The sequence below is a fragment of the Mastigoproctus giganteus genome, chromosome 3, assembly GCF_048544385.1.
Source record: "Mastigoproctus giganteus isolate SK-2022 chromosome 3, ASM4854438v1, whole genome shotgun sequence".
NCBI classification, from domain to species: domain Eukaryota; kingdom Metazoa; phylum Arthropoda; class Arachnida; order Uropygi; family Thelyphonidae; genus Mastigoproctus; species Mastigoproctus giganteus.
In genome coordinates, this window is record NC_143577.1 from 8629500 (window position 1) to 8649604 (window position 20105).

The following is a 20105-nucleotide window of genomic DNA, read 5'->3' on the forward strand; positions in this document are numbered from 1 at the left end:
TGTAATTTTTCCATTGAACTAGGTAAATTCACCTGAACAAATTTGAATTTATCCTGTAAAGATATCATGCTTTCTGCTCCAGTAATAAGTTTGGAATAAGGCATTAATTACATAATGTATAAAATCATAGCATTTTGTACTGTCCTTTCACTTACAGAAATCTCTTTAAATTGCCTTTTTCACTTTCTTCTTAATGCTGTGTTATTCTCTTTTAACTTATAACAACACTTATGACTTAAAATTTTATATGATTGTAGCAAATCTACACAAGTTGCCATAATAGGAATGAAGAAGACATTGCTCTGTGGTGAGCAATGTCTTCTTCTGTTATTTAAAATAAATTACAAGATAATTTATTTTAAGAAATTGTAAAATATATGTCCTGATAATTCTGAAATTCTTTATCAGCATTAATATAACCTTTAGGGCTATTAAGTTTTATGATATGGAATGTATATTTCCTTTGTACAGTGTAAATAAAGTCAAATAAAAGTACAGTAAGCTCCGGTTATAGTGATTATTAGAACTGGTTATTAGAATCAGCCACTCTATAGAATCAAATTTAATTTCAAAGAATCGATTCAAATCAATAAAATGCACTACATTTTCATTGTTTACTAGAATCACAGTTTCGGTTATAAGACTCAATTTTGAATGTCTCTGTGATATTTTTTTAAAGCACATTTCTGGATGTCACAACCATAAAACAAAAACAATTTTCAGTTTCCGGTTTATTGGTCTTTTCTGTTAGTGCAATAAACAGGTAGTAAGCTCGATCTTATTGCATTTGCGATAATATTGATAGCTAGAATTCTGTGTTTTCATATTATTATGGTGAAATCTGCTCTTCATTTCTATATCTAAACTTCGTCTCACTTGCGTGTGTTGTGTTAGTTCCAGTTTGTCTGTGCCGTGTGCTTTGTTATTGATTGATGGTTATGTTTTTTACTGTGTTTAAATTATACTACCCAAAAAAAAAAAAAAAATGTCAGTGAACAGAATGAGAGTGAATTTGAGTGTAAAAGATAGGTTACGAATTATAGAAACATGATAAATTAAACTTAGGCAATACATCTCAAAGGGAAGTGGCAGTAAAATTATTAATGCCTCAGTCATCATTATCAAAATTATTAAAATCGCGTCACACATTAAACACCAATGTGATTAGTGAAACCAGAAAAAAGGAAGCATAAAGGGAAATGCCAAAAACAGTAGATGAAGCTCTGTTGATGTGATTCAAACAGGCCAGTTCATTTAATGCACCAACCAATCCATTCATGGCATTCTCCTTTAAAAAACTAATGGTTTTGCTGAATACTACATGGAGTTTAAGGTGACAGACGGATGGCTGACAAAATGGAAGGAGAGGCATGATATTGATTACAAAAACTTCACAGAGAAAAATAGGATTCTGATGGTTCTGCAGCAGACATCTGGTTGAAAACTTCTTTTCAAACTGTGTTAAGCACTTATAATCCTGAAGACATTTTTAAAACAGATGAAACAGGGTTGTACTACAGGGCTACCCCCAGATCATTTGCATGATTTTTAAAAATTCCTTTGGGTGTGCAGGAAAGAAGATTAAGGACAGGATTGCAGTTCTTTTGCATGCAATCTTCATTCCTGAAGATTGCATGCTAAAACAATCAGGTTGAAGCCTTTAGTTATAGGGAATAGTAAATTACCTATCTGTTTTAAAGGAGTAAAACAACTGCCTGTTGAATTGCCAATAATGCCAATGCTTGGATGACAGCTTCTTTATTTAAAGATTATCTTTGTAAATGTGATTTGCAATTGGATAAGAAAAACAAAAATATTGCATTGGCTTTGGACAATTGTGCCAGCTCATCCAAAGTTGACTTTCAAAAACACTGAATTAGTTTTTCTACCTTTGAATACCATGTCACTGATTCAACCTCTCAACTAGGGAATAATAAAAACCTTTGACTTTTTATAGGTCAGATATATGAGGTAAAGAATCATCCAGTCCATAGGTGAAGGTTTGGGAACATCATCCAATATTGCAAGCAGATAACTGTTCTAGATGCACCTCATATGACATGAGTGCCTGGAATGAAGTTTCAAAAACCTGCATTAGCAACTTTCAAAAAATGTAGTTTATTTATTCATGATGGTCAACTAAGTCACGATACTGATCATGTTCGAAAGTGTGAAAACGTGGATGAACAGGAGTTTAATGATTGGGTGCACATAGAAGGTGATTTACAAATTACTGCAGTTTCAGCAGATGAAGAAATTGCCCAATCTGCTACTGATAATTTTGCCGAGGAGGAAAATGAAAATGAACCCGAACAAAAGCCTTTGAGATGTCAAGAGCAACTGCTTGTGTTCCACCAAACTTTTCCATTGAATTTGTCCACAAATGGGTAACATAAGCCAAATATCACCAGTGGATTGACACTGAAGGAATCCATGCTAGCGATCGTTGATCAGATGGAAGGTTTCTAGGTAGTTTAAGAGTTGGCAGTTAATTGATTTCTCCATTACTTTAGAAAGAGTAGAAGTAATTGCAGTGGGACGAAAATTGGATGGGAGGGATTTGTCACCCTTTTTAGGAACTGGCTAGATATGAGCAAATTTCCATGCAGAAGGAAAAACACCTTTGGAATAAGAAAGTGAAAAAAGGTGGCAAAGAATAGGAGTAAGTTCAGGAGCACAAGTTTTGAGAACAAGTGGAAAAATACCATCAGGACCTGGAGCTTTCTTAGCATCAAGATTCGTCAAAATCCTTCTGACATCCTTTTGATGGAAGACCACAGGAAGCATTGAATGGAGCATGTTGGGAATGGTGGGAAGTGTTTTACCAAGATCATTAATACATGAGTTGGAAGAAAAATGGGATGCTAGCAGGTCAGCTTTATCCTTGGCTCAAGTTGACAACAGAACCATCTGATTTTAATAGAGGTGAGAACAGAGATGGGCAAAAGTTGTGGCCAAAAGCTTTGGAAAGAGACTAGAATGCTCAGCTGCCATTAGGGTAAAATTTTCTACTCTTAGCCTGTTTAAAATTTAGTTTGGACTGATTAATAACTGCTTTACAATTGTTGCGAGCTTTGATGTAAGCAGAAAAAGAAACTGAAGAATTGGAAACAAGCCAATTACGATATGCAATATTCTTCTCTTGAACAGCCTTAGCACATTTATTGGAAAACCAAGGTTTAGATAAAGGACGAGATTTTAAAGTGGAGTGTGGGATAAAGGATTCCATTCCTACAAGAATAATTTTACTGACACGATCTGAGCAAACGTTGACATTAGAAGTTTTGAAACAGTAATCCGACCAAAAAAAAGAAATCTCGCAGGTAATCCCATTTTGCATTCTCGTAATGCCAAACAACACAAGGTTGAGAATAGCCATGAGATAAAGGTTCCATTGGAGAAGAGAGAATCGCCAAGTTGTGATCTGAGGTGCCTAAAGGACCACTCACTTTGACCATGTACTTAGAAGGGTTGTTTGTTAGAAAAAGATCAAGCATGTTGGCTGTATGGTTAGGATCGTCTGGTATTCTGGTAGGTAAATGAACAATCTGCATGAGATCATTAGTAATTGCAAAAGCCTCAGCATCTCGACCAGCTGGGTCTGTGAACGAAAGCCAGCTGGAGTTGTGAACATTAAAATCACCAAGGAAAATTACCTCACTGTTAGGAAAGTTGTAATAGAGAAAGTCAAGTTACGAAGAGAGGAAGTCAAAGAGCTCCAAGTGATTAGTGGAGTTGGGAGAACAGTAGAGAAAACAGGTGTGACTAGAATTCCAGTTACAAAACGGCAAACTCGTGAAGCTATAGCCATCCTGAGGAGAGTTTGGAAGAAACTGGTGCAAGTTTTTTTTTTTTTGGTAGTTATTGGCGCATAGGCTTCTGTGGCCATAATGCACCTCCCAAGGTTTTTGCAGTACTTTGATCCAAGCCCGAGGCAGGAATCGAACCCGCGACCTTTGGGTTGCCAGGCAGGCACTTGACCCACCCGGCTAGCCTGGTCGGCATGGTGCAAGTGATCATGAATATAGACTGTTATACAATATTGAAAAATTTATAAATAGACTTTGTAGTGTAATTTAAAGCAGTCTAAAATAAGTGACTTTTTAAATTATAATCATATTACAAAGTGTTATGTTTAATTAATATGTATATTAATTAAGATATGTACCTAAGTATAAATTTATTTTATTTTGTTAACCTGTGGATAATATTCTTCTGATTTTCACATATATAATTGGTAATAAACCTTTGGTAATAAAGTATAAATTTGTGCTTTATATCTTTATTTTTATAGCCTCCGGATAATATTTGTCAATTTTTGCTTATTATAATCGCCGTTTATTAGAATCAAAATTCACTTTGCAAACGTGATCCCCAGAACCGACGCTTACTGTATGTGCAAAAGGCATTGTTATATTATATCTTATTTCGTGAATCACTTCACAATGAGTTGCCTGATCTTGAATCTCCTCAAATAATTAGCATCAGATATTAGTCAAGGACACCAAAAGGGGTACTCTTACCACAAAAGACTTAAATTTTGCAAGTTGCAGAGCTTTCATGCCCCTGAAGATGTGATTGAAGTGTTTAAGGGTTTAAATGGATTGAGTAAACTTGATTGCTGGTGGCATCTTTGCTCTTTCTTGGACAGCACATGTAAGGGGATATATTCTTAAATTATAAAATTATGGCTACAGGATAGACTTATGAAAGTTTTCTTTCAGCCAGAGAGTAATTGATTGTTGGTATAAACTACCATCTGGTGTTGTGAAAGTGGATAGTTTGAAAAAATAAATTTAAGAAAGAATTAAGATGAATTATTAGAGGGGATGGACAGATAATTATGGTAGTATTTGCCTAAGTCCAGTGTGACTTATTACACAAAGGGCTGCTTATGTTAGGTGATTCATGAGATGTAGTGTAATGATGCCTGTGTACAAACTTTAGTTTTGTAAAGGAGGCATTATTATATTATCATACTGACTGTGTACACAGGTCACTACGATAGTACAAATTTGGATAGTGATTTGTTTTGACAGTAAATAAAATAAAGGTAAATAGTTCTTGTATTTATTTCAGTAAACAAATAAATTATAGTGGGGAGGTCATGCATCCCACATGGCTAGAATCCATTCTAGTTTCTAAATAAATTGGCCTTTGTCCTCAGTTTACAACCAAGTGTCTTTTTTCATTCCCACCTACTTGAACCTCGAATAACCAATTTTAATTAAAAAAAAATTATTTTTCATGTTAAATTGCTTTATAACCTATTTATCATTTGCTACATTCACAGGTACATATGAGTCGATCTCTGAGTGGCGAAAAAACCATTTACTATATATCGGCACAGTGGGATCCTAATCAGTCAGGATTTGAACTTCTTAATACCGAAACAGCAAGAGGTAAATGAATACTTAATTGAAGCTGTGGTAATTAAATTTGCTTAGTTAATTAATTTATTTAGTAATAATAATTCTTATATGTACTAATTTGACAATATGTACTTGGATTACATTTCAGTACACATTAGCAAATAGTACAGTAATAATTCATGATTTGTGACAAAAAAAAAAAAAGAAGCAAAATGCAATGACTTTTATGCACAAACTGAGAAAATTTATTTCTACACATCCACCATATTTTCCATTCATTCTTCCAACCCAGAGTATGGCAGCAAACAATGTCCAGTGCTTCAGCTATAATTTACAGTAAATGGATAGCCTATGTTGATATGTATGAAAAAAAAAATAAATATAAGTGCCAAATTTCTATTTGTCCGATTTTAATTAAATTTGGCAAGTGCCGACAAATTATTCTAACAGAATGAAATATAAAATTTTTGGAAAAAGGGATGGCTCAACAAATCTTTCTAAAAGATCCAAATATAAAATTTCATGAAACTAAGAGTTGGTTATTGCATGCAGATGGACAGACACAGGAATAATAACTGATAGATTTCTGTTCATCTGAAATCTACCAGTTGATCTGATTTTATTGAAATTTAAGGATTTGACAAATTGTTCTAAAAAAGGGCAAAAGATAAAATTCCTTGAAACTCTATCCACTGGGAGTAGAGTAATTATGAGCAGACAAAAGGATGGACAAAGAAATGATAATTGTTGAATTTGGGATGGCCCAACAAATCTTTTTAAAAGATCCAAATATAAAATTTCATGAAAATCCATTGAGTGTGAATTGAGTTATTACATGAAAACAGAAAAAAAAGAGAGAGAGAGAGAGTCAAAAATAATTTCTGGATTTCTGTTGGTTCGATATTGAAATATGGAATGGTTCTACAAATCCTTTGAAAAAGCCTAAATGTAGAATTTCATGGTCAGTTTGATGGACATGGTGAAGACAGCAAGCCCATTATGCATACATGCTAATGCTTAATAAAATTAGATGCTATTCAGCCCTGTGCAGAGAAGAATGGAGAGGTGGAAAAGAGAGAAAGAGGGGAGGTTGTAGCAAAATAACATATTCATTAGCAGTAACTAAAGACATTTTACAAATAAATTAGATTAGTATTAGTATTTAATAATATTTAATATTATTAATGACCACATGGTGCAAGAAAGCCTATGGCTTATGCTGCACCAGCCAAAAAAAAAAAAAAAAAAACTAATAATTACTAAACGAAAAGGAAATTAAACTTATCATCCTATGCATTTGCCTCACCCGAAGGTACTATCCAGATGACCTTTGAATTTCCCCCAAACTGTCAGCCTCTACCACCCATGTAGGCAACTTATTCCAGTAATTTATAACTCTCTGGCTAAAATAAAACTTCCTGCAGTCCAATCTAAACATCTCCCCCCCCCCCCCGTAAATTGAATTTATGTCCCCTAGTTCTAGCATCATTTATAATCTTGAAAATTTCATCCTCATTCATTTTACCGATGCCTCTCAGAGCCTTACACCTCAATCAAATCTCCTCTAAGGTGTCTGGTTTCCAAACTCTGCAACCCACATATTCAAAGTCTTTCTTCATAAGGACACCCTTTTGCCAATCTCACCAGGCGAGTTACCCATCTTTGCACCCTTTCAAGAAGCTCAGTGTCTTTCTTTAGGTGCGGTCTCCATACTTGAACACAGTATTCCAAGTGTGGTCTAACAAAAGCCTTATATAATGGGATTATCACGTCCATATCTCTACTTGCAAAAGTTCGATAGATTGGACACCATGGGCCTTCCTTGCAACCTGTTTACAATGCTCAGAGAATTTCATGTCTGACCATATCGTAACACCCAAGTCCCTTTCCTCCAGTACTGGGTTTAGTTGAACTCCACCAGGTGAATAAGTTATTTTGGGATTACTGTTTCATAGGTGTAATACCTTACACTTTGTTGGATTAAAGCATAGATGCCATTTTTCTGACCATTCCTGAAGTCTGTCTAGGTCTCTCTGAAGAAGCTCAGCTTGACAGTGATCATTAACTACTCTACCAATTTTAACATCATCTGCAAATTTAGACATCATGCCCTCTATGCCTTCATCAATGTCATTTATGAAAATTAAAAACAACAGTGGTCCTAATACTGATCGTTGGGGAACCTCACTTCTTACATCAACCCAATCTGAGGAATAGCCACTTATCACAACCCTCTGCCTCCTGCCCTGAAGCCATCCTGATATCCATCTAAGGATTTTCCCAGTGATTCCAACCTGTTCCAGCTTATAAAGCAACCGCTCATGTGGGACTGAGTCAAAAGCTTTGCTGAAATCTAAATAAACAATGTTGAAATTATTCCCTAAATCCAGCTGATGAGTTACCCTTTCAAAATAGCGAACCAGATTTGTTAAACATGATTTTCCCTTTACAAAACCATGCTGAGTATCCTTGAGAATTTCAGTTCTATCCAAATGATCCTGAATTTCGCCCTTGATCATTGCCTCCATGATTTTCCCTACCACTGAAGTCAGACTGACAGGTTAATAATTTCCCACTTCACTCTTGGAACCACCCTTATGCATGGGCGATACGTTGCCACTTTTCCAATCCAACGGAATCTCCCCAGAGTCTAGTGATGCTCGCATAATTAGCCTCAATGGTTCAGTGCACTCACTTGCCGCCTCCCTAAAGGACCACTGACTACGACCGTGTACTTAGAATGGTTGTTTGTGAGAAAAAGATCAAGCGTGTTGGCTGTATGGTTAGGATTGTCTGGTATTCTTGTAGGTAAATGTACAATCTGTGCAAGGGCATTAGAAATTGCAAACGCCTCTACATCTCGACCAGCTGGGTCAGTGTGACTAGAAAACGGAAACCAGCTGGAGTTGTGAACATTAAAATCACCAAGGAAATTACCTTGCTGTTAGGTAAGTTGGACTGGATAAAGTCAAGTTGCAAAGAGAGGAAGTCAAAGAGCTCCAAGTGATTAATGGAGTTGGGAGAACGGCAGAGACAGCAGATGAATTTGACACAATGAGATAGAGAGATTTTAAGCCAGAGAAGATTGAAGAGAGGAGATTCCAAATTACCAATTCTCTGACAGGGAATATTGGAACAGACATATGTACAAGTACCACCTTTGAGGCAAAAGGAATTATACAGTGAATAATTTGGGCAACTGAGATGAGCAGTATATGAATCAACCGATAACTGAGATTCTGTGAGAAAAAGTACATGGGGTTTGGCAGACTGCAAGTGGAAGTGGACATCGTTGAGATTAGAATTGAGTCCACGTATATTTGTGAAATGAATTAGGAAGTGTTTGGGCGGTTTAGATCTTTTCGCAGATAAGCTTACTCTATTAGTTTGACAATTCATTGTGTATTCAATAGTAAGAAAAAGTGGTGGGGGACATGCTGTATGAAGTAATGAAATTTTGATGGGATCCTTCCACTTGTTCAGATTACGAACCTAAGGGGGCACAAATTCAAATTAAGAAAAAACAGATGTAGAATAGATGTGCGGAAATTTGCCTTTAGCCAACGGGTGGCTAATTGCTGGAACAAACTTCCATCTGTCGTTGTGGAAGTTGACAGGTTAAATAAATTTAAGGAGGAACTGGACAGGCATTTGGAGGGAATGGTATGATTTTTTTTTTGGCTGATGCTGCATAAGCTCATACACTTGCTTTCTTGCATCACATGCCACACTACTACTACTACTACATGGTAAGAATATACCCAGATCCTTAACATAATATGGCCTCAACAATGCCTCCCCCCCACATACACACTACTTGGACTCCCTCCAGTCACTATCTGGCAGAGTATAGGTAGCAAGATTACACACTAGCTGATCCGGAAGCCTCCTAAAGAGTTACCAATGGATTTGGTCCGGTGAACATTGTTTTAGAACTGTAAAATTTCATTACATGATGTCACCCACCCCGCTTTTCCTTATTACCGAATACATCACGAATAGTCAAACTCATAGAACTAATTTATCTGAAAAATGACTAAACCTCCCAAGGTTTAGGTCATTTTGACATTCTGATCTAGGTCTGTGCTGGTGGAAGAATATGATTTGTTACTACAGAATCTTACAGACACCCTTATATCAAGCATGGTTTGCTACTCTAAGGCCTGTTTAGCTGTTGGAGGTGGTCATATGTTGTACCGATGTCATGTGACCATCTTGTATTAACTTCTGTAATGTGACATTTTTGGAAATTCTTAAAAAAAAAAAAAAACCCTGTAAATGTTCCTTATACATGTCTGAAGTTTCTCTCTGTCTCCTCATTTCATCATTATTCCATGATATACCACCACTATATTTTGTTCCACTTCATTGCAAGCTGCACAGGTTACACCGCTTTCTATGTGTTCTATTAATTTTGTTGAGCAGTGTAGAAGGGGGTAGTGGTAGTTCTTTCTTTCTTTGACCTGCAACTCTCTTTCACTGCCCCTTTCACCTTCCACATAATTAAGTTATTCACAAAGAATAGCTGCCAGACAGTTGAATAATCTTAATTACTCTAGAGCCAAGTTTAATTGATAGAATAGTATCATTAATCCTGAAACATCCTAGAAACTAGGTTAATGATGTCTAATTCCCTGTCCTTTATCTTAATATCCTAACTTTTCCCTTAGGATAATCTTAACCTATGACTGTCCCAGCAACCCCTTTCACCTTCCACATAATTAAGTTATTCACAAAGAATACCTGCCAGACAGTTGACTAATCTCCTAATGTTACCCGGAGGCCTCCAGACCTGTATGCAGTACTCAAGGCATGGCCTGACCATTGCCTTATACAGAGGGACAATCACCTCCTTCTCCGCGCCTCCGTAGCCAGGTGGGAAGGAGCAGCAGTGCGTAGCACACGCTTCTTGATTAGACCGGGGTTCGAGCCCGTCACCACCAAATACGGAGGATGCGGAAAGGTCAGGGAATGACCACCGCATATCCCGGAGCAATATGGCCTTAGTTGCTAATGCTCCTAAAAACCAAATAACAACAACAACCTCCTTCTCCCTGCTAGCAAAATTCCTATATATCATTGACAAAACCCCATGACCTGCCCTGGCAGCCTGTCTGCATTGCTCAGAAAACTTCATATCTGACTGCACAATTACTCCGAGGTCTTTTTCATTTTCTACCACCTTAAGTGTAGTACCACACAGTTGGTACATTTCTTTGGGATTACTTCTACCCATATGCAGTACTTTGCATTTTGTCAAGGTTAAACTTCAGTTGCCACTTCTTAGCCCATCTGCCCAAATTATCTAGATCCTGTTGCAGTAGTACACTGCCATTACTGTCATTAACAACCCTGCCAATTAATCCAACATCTAGTTAGATTGCTAATTTCTTAAAATTATTTAACACTCTTAATAATTTTTCCATGTTTTTTTATATATATTGTTTTTCTTAACATAACCTTTTATGAGTTTCTTGATAATCCAGATAAAGCCACCAAAAAAAATATAAATAAATAAATTGTGCCAGAGCATGTTCATATTTGCTTTGTTTTATGAGTGTAATTAATATTATGTTCTTACATTTATTTCAGATTCTCATGTTTATTTAACAGTCTCAGTAAGTCTTCTCTTCTGTGGAGTTGAAGAACCACAGCGTTTCTTTATAGAAACAAAAGCAAAAATATTTCCAGAAATGGAACGCTTCTGGTATTTTACTAGGAAACTTCTGCATGAAAAGTTTTACTTAAGGCTGAAAGAGGTAATTTTTAAATTTTCAGATTTTATGCTTAGTGAAATTGAATTTAAATTAAAAAAAAAAAAAAATCACATACCACATTGATGTCCAAAATCTAAGTTGCACCTGTAAAATATGATATCAAAAAAATATGTACTTGATGGAATTCACTAATATGTTTTGTGAAAGACTATTATATTGCAGTTGTATTTTGGTTTGAAAAGAGATGTGTGTGTATGTATGTTCATGAATCATAACCACGTTGAGGGTGACTGATTCTATGTAATACAGTTTAATAAGGAGTATGATCATGCCTGGTAGGCAAGCAACTCTTGTAAGTACATTGCTGCTGACAAGGAAGATGATAAGCCAATATCTCACATGTAATGCAGTAAGGCCACATCTCAAATTTTTATCAAAACTGAGTTACGTGTAGGGTAATTGATACGGAGATTCAGTTACGATAACTGCAGTAAGGCCATATACTTAGTTTTAAAAATAGCTGTTAGAGAGCCTATATATCCTTCAGTTTCTTAAGGAAATCCAGTGCCACATCTTGACTTGTGGCCCTGTTGCAGTAAAATGTCCTTAGTAAAATCTCAAATTTTTTGAAAGTAGAAATAATCTACAATAATTTTAGTAATCATGTTTTAAAACTTAGATTTCAATGAAATATGGTCACCAAACGTGGAACTGTAACTTAATTACATAATTTATTATCATAAACAATCACATTCAAATCATTGCTGTGTAAAATATGTAATTTTGGACATGGCCCTACTGCATTACATGTGCGATATGATAATAAACATCATTTCTCTACAATATTAGCTCTTGCAAAGTGTCTGTATTAGCTAATTGGTCTTGACTATAGAGGTTCTGTGTCAAGTCAAACAGCTTCTGTAGGGAAGAAGTGGGCACACAAGCCGTGGCTGTATTGCATATAGTCCCTTTTCCTGAATCCTGTATATTGCTTTCAAACTATCATTCTGTGGCTTTTGAGAGAGAGGTAGGCTGTAACTGAGCGGTCATGTGCAACGATGCATAAGTACACGTGCTTTGAGTGACTGTGGTTCAAGCCCACTAAATATGGTGCTGTTTTTTGTATTCCCTGTCTTTTGAATTCTTCTGACCATGTGGTTTACTCAGAGTATAAACAGAAAAATTATTTATTTAGCTTCCTGTGGCTTAAGATAAAAGCTAAATATAAATGAGTACTTCTCCTGTGTGTACATTTTAAAATTGTGTTCTGATTTATTTCTAATTTACCTATTCCTAAAACTGTATTTGGATTTATAATGTTAAGATACATCAGGATGTGACATTCTATGTACTTGTTTAATTTTTTTTGAAATTACATTAATAATAAAAACATGATTGGAACATAATATTTGGATAAGAATGAACATTGAAAAATTTATATTGAGAAATATGTATTTCTCAATACATATTTCTCTACAAAACATAATATATATATATATATATATATAAAAAATGTGTAGTTTGTAACATAAGTATAGAGTCTGAAAAGATGGAAAAGAGAAGTACACAGAGTGCTTGAACTAAAAGAGGTTTAAAGGAAAGTAGAAAAAGGAAGTAAAGTAGTAGTGAAAAAGGGAAAGAATTTTAAAAAAACCGTGCAATAACGAAATGAGACTATGGAAGAAAACAATATATGAAAAATTACAAATTGCAAACTTGGCTTAATGACTCCAGTTTCGACGATAGAGGTCATCCCTATTTTCATTTTTACAGCTATGTAACACGGTGATCGGTTATTGTTTTCCTTTTGCGTCTAGGTTGTGTGCGTCTCTCCTCTGCTTGGCTTAACTCCAGGTAATGCTTTCCCCTGTTTTTACTTTTGGTTTTGGTTTGCCTTTCTTCTCTACAAGCCTATGGTATTAACACCCATTTTTACTAACACTTACAAATACCAGAACCCTTCTTTAAGTTTGGGCCTTACACACCCAGTAAGTTCAGTAATTTTATTGACTTTTTCTACACTTTTTATCTTTTCACTTTCTTTTTCTATCTTTTTCCCCTTTGTAAAACTATTAGTGTAATAAGAGGGTGATACGAACGCTCCGACTATCCTTCATCCCATTGCTACTTTTGCCTTGTTTTAACTACTTTCCCCTCCCTTCCCCATCCTCAAGAATTTTTACCCTTCCTTATACCATTTACTTGTTACATTTACATTTATACTATTTGCTTGGCTACACTTTTTAATTAAATTACTCTTTTTCCCCCTTACCATATAGTACACACCTTTGTATATTTGTATTATATTTAACTTTATTAACTTAATTTTTTACACTGTATCACAGCATGGTATGCACATTTGTATATTTGTATTATTTTACTTTATTTACTGAATTTTTTACACTGTGTAGGGACTACATTGTCTGATAGTATTAGGATAGGGGCCGCATATTTGCTTTTTCTCTGTACTGTAGACAAGTTTGGGAACACAGTGCCTGATACATGGTCAGAAGTAACCCCCTATTGAAATGCCTGGCCATGTATCATTTTTTCTTTTGCTGTATTCAGATTCTGCATATTTGTCATTCCTATATTCGACCTTCTTTCCAAAAATTGCTCTCACATATCTGAATACAGTGGTAGCTCTTTATTATTTATTTGATAATTTGTAATTTTTCATATATTGTTTTCTTCCATAGTCCCTTTCATTATTGCACTAGGTTTTTTAAAATTCTTTCACTTTTTCACTACTACTTTACTTTCTTTTTTTACTTTCCTTTAAACCTCTTTCAGTTCAGGCACTCTGCATACTTCTCTTTTCAGACTCTATACTTATGTTACAAACTACACAGTTTTATATACTTTTGTTTCCTTTACTGCTGCCCTGCGCGTTTTGGAGCATTTGACATATGATCCCTTTCATAAAATTTCCCTATTTTTCTCTGAACTGCTTAGTTTGCTTCTAGACAATATAATATTACTACTCTATATATATATATATATATATATATATATACTAAATAGATACGTTATAGTGTAAAGTTAATATCTTTAAAGTTTGAAAATCCATATAGCCATAGTCCTGCCATATCTCCAGTATACATGAAAACCAAAATATAAATCATATTAAGTAAATTAATAAAATAATAAAATAATAAGCCCAACACAGGAAAATTATTTTGCAAGGAACTTTGTCGAGGGCTAAACCCTTACAAAATAACCAACCCATGCTAGACTGAGCCATCGGTTTCTGTTATCATCTGCCTGTATACTAAAGCCAAAATAATATAATAGTGGAAATGTGGAATAATTTAGTATAACATTAACGTAAGATTTGAGACAAATGTAAGTCTAGAATGCCAAAACAACAAGTGTCGTACCGTAATACATAACAACAATTTATAAATGATACAGGCTGGATGATCATCCAGCTTGTATCATTTATAAATTGTTGTTATGTATTACGGTACGACACTTGTTGTTTTGGCATTCTAGACTTACATTTGTCTCAAATCTTACGTTAATGTTATACTAAATTATTCCACATTTCCACTATTATATTATTTTGGCTTTAGTATACAGGCAGATGATAACAGAAACCGATGGCTCAGTCTAGCATGGGTTGGTTATTTTGTAAGGGTTTAGCCCTCGACAAAGTTCCTTGCAAAATAATTTTCCTGTGTTGGGCTTATTATTTTATTATTTTATTAATTTACTTAATATGATTTATATTTTGGTTTTCATGTATACTGGAGATATGGCAGGACTATGGCTATATGGATTTTCAAACTTTAAAGATATTAACTTTACACTATAACGTATCTATTTAGTATATACATAACGTCCGATGTAATGTTCGATCGTTTGATGGCATTAATTGGGTGTTCTATATATTACACTTTAACTATAATTTTACATCTTTACAACCTAAACTCAGTAATATTATGGATGCTTTATATATATATATATATATACTGTAAAATATTATATGCCTCAGCTGCATTTGTAAAAATAAATATTTCTTTTCAGATAAATTCCACACAATTTATTTTAAACACAACACAGTTAAAATTAAAATGAATTAAAGGAAGCCATTTTTTAAAAGTAAAAGTAAATTATAATTCCATTCAGTAACCCTTGGTTTTTGTGTGCACTTTAGCACATGATGTTTTGGTGAAAAATAATAACTTGTTGGGAATAGCCAGTGTATATGTGGATCATAAAATAAACAATTTTGTATCAATCATGAATATAGAATTAAAAGTACTTTTTTTGAACAGTACTTAGTTTAAAGAAAAACAAAACAGATTAACAGTATCCACAGACAGAGGTGAAAGTGATTGTTGCACTGCTTCTATTAGAATGAGCAGCAGCCTAGAAATCAAGGTGCTGGGGATTTCAGGGATTGGTTGGAGTCATCATGGAAGAAGTAAATACATGGGCTGTGTTAGGATAACTAAGAATAGAAACAGGTGCATGTATACTTGTGTATACACCAATGCTAGGAGTATAGTTAATAAATTTGATGAGCTTGAAGTGTAGTCAAGACATCAAAGGCAGATATTGTTGTGATATCAGAGACATGGTTAGACACAGATATAAGCAGTGCAGAATTGGAATATGGGGAGTTCAATGTGCACAGAAAGGATATACAGGATAGGAAGGGAGGGGGGTTATGCTGTTAGTTAAGAAACACATAAAATCTAAGGAAGTGCATCCACTTGTGACATGGACAGTGCAATGTCAGTTTGGTGTGACATAAGCACAGGGAAAGCAAAATTGAGAGCATCTGGAGACTAGGCACCTGCAAGGTGATCTGATTGAGGTGTATAAGGCCTTGAATGGGTTGATCACACTCAGTGCTGATGGGATTCTTTCTCTTGCTCAGATTACAAATCTGAGAGGGCATAAATTCAAATTGAGGAAAGACAGTTATAGAATAGATGTGTGGAAATTTGCCTTTAGCCAGCAGGTAGTTGATTGCTGGAACAAACTTCCATCTGTTGTTTTGGAAGTTGATAGCTTAAATTAGTTCAAGGAAGAACTGGACAAACATTTAGAGCAAATGTGTGAAGTGGGATTTTTTTTTTTTTTTGGCTGATGATGTATATGCTTGCTTTCTTGCATCATATGCCTCCTCTTCTAATGCTAAAACAGTACTGAGTTTAAAGAACAACAAAATAATAGGAACAGTAAATTAGTAATCAATTATATAATCACTAATAGAAATATAAAACCAGAAAAATATAACAAATGTAAAAGCAACACCATGAATAGATATAGGAAGCAATTATAAATTAGTATTGGGAACATTCAGATTTAAAGAATCCTTTGAGAAAAAAGCAAAAAATAAGCAAAGATAAAAAAAAAAAAAATTCAAATTTTGAATTATTACAAGATTAGGAATCTGTACAGATGATTTTCTGTTGCTTATGAAAATCAACAGAAAAAATGGAAAAGAATTAAAATTAAAATTTGTGTAAGTATGGCAGCACATGAAGTATTAGGAGAAGAGAATGGACACCATGGTATACAGAAGTAAAAGACTGGCTGAGAGGAGTGCAAAAGCATTGCAGTAACATTTGTGAAATAAAACATATGCACAAAAATATAAGATTTGAAATAGAAACAATTCAGAGTAAGAAAAATGAAACAATACTGTTGGGACAAGTTTTCAAAACATCTAGAAAATTTGGCAAATAATATGGAATCAATGGAAAGAATTAAATGGATGTGTTAAAACAATAAACATTTACATGGATAAATTGTTTTAAAATTTTATATGCACATGAAGATTAGCAAATCTACATATTATTAGAGGGGATGGACAGAAGTGATGGGTAGGTTTTTTTTGGTTGATACTATATAAGCTTGCTTTGTTGCATCATTTGCCACCACCACTACTACTAATATATATATATATATATTTTTTTTTCCCTTGCCTTTTTCCCATTATTATGTGGGGTCAGCGTTTTTATTGTTTTTGCATGCAATTTTTATGGCTGGATACCCTTCCTGATGCCAACCCTCACCCTTTATTCGTGCTGGGAATATGCGGTGGTCTTTCCCTGACCTGCCACATCCTCCGTATTTGGTGGGTACGGGCTCGAACCCCGGTCTAATCAAGAAGTGTGTGCTATGCACTACTGCTCCTGCCCACCTGGCTACGGAGGCGCCACCACTACTACTAATAATAATTCTTTATTTTTGAAAAAATCTCTTCAAAGGCTGCAGTTATCTGTTTTATGTGGGGGTGGGGGTAGAGTTCCCATGCAAATTATTACAGATAGGTTTTTTGCAGTCCACATAATGTGCAAATCATCTGTGAATTTGCACTTGTACAGATACAGGTCATAAAGTAATACATCATATGCACTATCTATGGCCAAAGTAGTCTGTCAAAAACTCCCAAAATAACCAGCCAGTCTAATATAAACTCTCAAATGGCTACCCAGATTTTATTGTTCTCTCATGTCAGCATAATGTAATGGAATTGAAAATACAGTTATGCTAGAAACATTTTTAAAATGATATTTACTATTTATTTTGATACTAGAATAAGCAAAATAAAATTTTTAAAAAATTATTTACTTTTTTTTTTTTTTTGTGTGTGTAGGTTGAAGTTGATATAAATAAAGATCAGACATTTGAGGTAGTCAGCCTAACCAGTGAAACACAGTTACAAAAGAAATCTCTGTCACGCTCTTCGCATTTGGCCACTGTGAACAGGGACTCTAGTGATCAGTCAGTTTCTACTTCTGGTGGCCAGGACACTGATTCAGGTAACTGTTCAGAATTCTGCCATTAACTGCTGCTGTAATTTTAAATAATTACTCAGTTTTAAAGTATAAAGATTAATGTAAATTTTTGGTGAATAACTTAAATATTTTAATCAGTATCAGCTGTTATTAGGAATATAAATCAGGAAATGGGATCTTCTGGAGTATTTGAGGATAAATTCTAAGCCTTTTTTTTTTTTTTTTTCAAAACTTGGGGACCCATTTACTGATATATATTGCCAGTAAGAGTTATTAGTGATTGAATATTTTGAAATGCATGAAGTGTTTGTTAATTTTTTAGAGTTTAATCATATCATATATACCTACATTGTAACTTTTATTTACTCAGTTGTGATATATATATATATATATATATATATATATATATATATATATATATATATATATATATATATTATTATTAATTTTTTTAAAAATTAGATCATGATGAACCGCTGTTAAGTGGAACTGGTGAAGTCAGTAAAGATTGCACTGAAACTGAATTAGAAGGTTGGGGTGATGTTTTATCTAAGTGGCGATTAAATTTACGATCACGGCCAAAGCAGTTATTATCGCTTGTACGACGGGGAATACCAGAAGCTCTCAGGGGTGAAGTTTGGCAGTTACTGACAGGCTGTATTGATGACAGGCAGATGGTTGAAACTTATCGAATATTAATATCTAAAGTAAGCTTAATTTTATTTCAGCTGAATGAACTTTCTTATTTACTGTTTTTGCTTAGATGGACTACTGAAACCTTTCTGTTTCTTTTGAATAATGTGATTTATTGTGCCTTGTATTTATCCAAGTACAGTGTTTATAAGTTTTTAGGAAAATATTCAATAGGAATCTCCAGGAATGCCACATGCCTATGAAGTGCCTTTGTGCAAATACTTATCAGCCCTCCCCCTCCCAAAAAAAAAAAAAAATAATAATAATAATAATAAATAAATAAATAACTGCAGACCATTATTTTAATGTATTTTGTAATGATCAATGAATTTTTAACATAGTACATTTTTGAATTTAAAAGACTACAGCCATTCATGTTCAACTTTCATGTTCTAACACTTTACAACAATAAAAGAATGAGTTTTATCCAAATTTTTATCATTCTGTTTCTTATAATTGGCTGAAAACAAACTTTAGATAATAATGGAATGGGCTGGTATTTTTTTGGTAACATTTATATAAAAAAAAAAAAGAGAGAATAATCATTTCATTTTTAATTTTTAAAATTTATAAGCTGTTATACTATGGATGATGTCTCTCATGATTAGACACTTTGTGCTGTGCACAACCTGCATATCAGCATGCAGTGGCAGCTGTGGGAATTTCATAAGTTCTCAAAGACATTGGTAACCAAAAAAAAAATCACTCTAATACAGTGTTTTCCAAACTTTTTTTGATGTTAGCAAACTATGCTTTTTTTTGATATCAATAAACTGAGTGGAGTGCCAAAAGTAATTTGGCATTCCACTCAGAATTTGGTAATCAATCGGCACACATCACCCATTTTGTTCCTTATCTTTAAGCTAATGGTGAATACAATGCAGTTTCTTTTGTTTCAAGCCAAATACACATAAACAAGAGTATGAGAGTAGGAAGATTGTAATAATTGATTGCAGTAAGCACAAGCATAACCAAGCCCATTTGATATTGATAGTGCCAATTGTTAGCTTTCAAAGAGAAAGAACATGTATAGAGCTTAGAATACATCATTTCTTCACATGCTGAGTATGAAGCACATGAAGAAATAATGTATTGATAAATTTTTAATGTATTCATCAACAATTGTATTTAACCAATCAGTTACATCAATATATTCATGTGATTCATTAGCTGTATTTTTCAAATCGAGTGGAATTGTGGAACGTGTCGTTTTGGACACGCAGAAGACAGTCACAGCTAAGTGGTATACTGAACAATGCCTGCCTAAAGTCATTGGATCTATGAAGAACCTGCGGCCAAAGTCAAGAATGGACACCTGGTACCTCCATCACGATAATGCTCCAGCTGACCGCGCCAAAGCCTGCACTGAATATTTGACCACGACAGGACTGAAACTTCTCGAGCACCCTCCCTACAGTTCAGATCTTGCTCCCTGCGACTTTGCACTGTTCCCGCATGTGAAAATGAAGGTAAAAGGGAGGCGGTTTTCCAGTGATGAGGACCTTCTACGGGCTTGGAACAACGAGTGTGCTTTACTCCCTAGTGAAACTTGGCAGAACTGGTTT

At 34.6% G+C, this 20105-nt stretch overlaps 1 protein-coding gene across 4 annotated transcripts in view; it reads left to right on the plus strand.

Annotated features, from left to right (window-relative positions):
- LOC150087647 (rab GTPase-activating protein 1-like) overlaps positions 1-20105 on the plus strand; it is a 298662-nt gene that overhangs the window by 211878 nt on the left and 66679 nt on the right. For all 4 annotated transcript variants that reach the window (XR_016546720.1, XM_090369176.1, XM_090369174.1 and 1 more), the window contains exons 9-12: positions 5294-5402; positions 10965-11131; positions 17706-17871; positions 18310-18554. Coding sequence is in view for 3 of the 4 variants with exons in the window: in XM_090369176.1 (XP_090225302.1) it covers positions 5294-5402; positions 10965-11131; positions 17706-17871; positions 18310-18554 (687 nt within the window). In the remaining variant the exon portion in view is untranslated. The remainder of the gene's footprint in view (positions 1-5293; positions 5403-10964; positions 11132-17705; positions 17872-18309; positions 18555-20105) is intronic.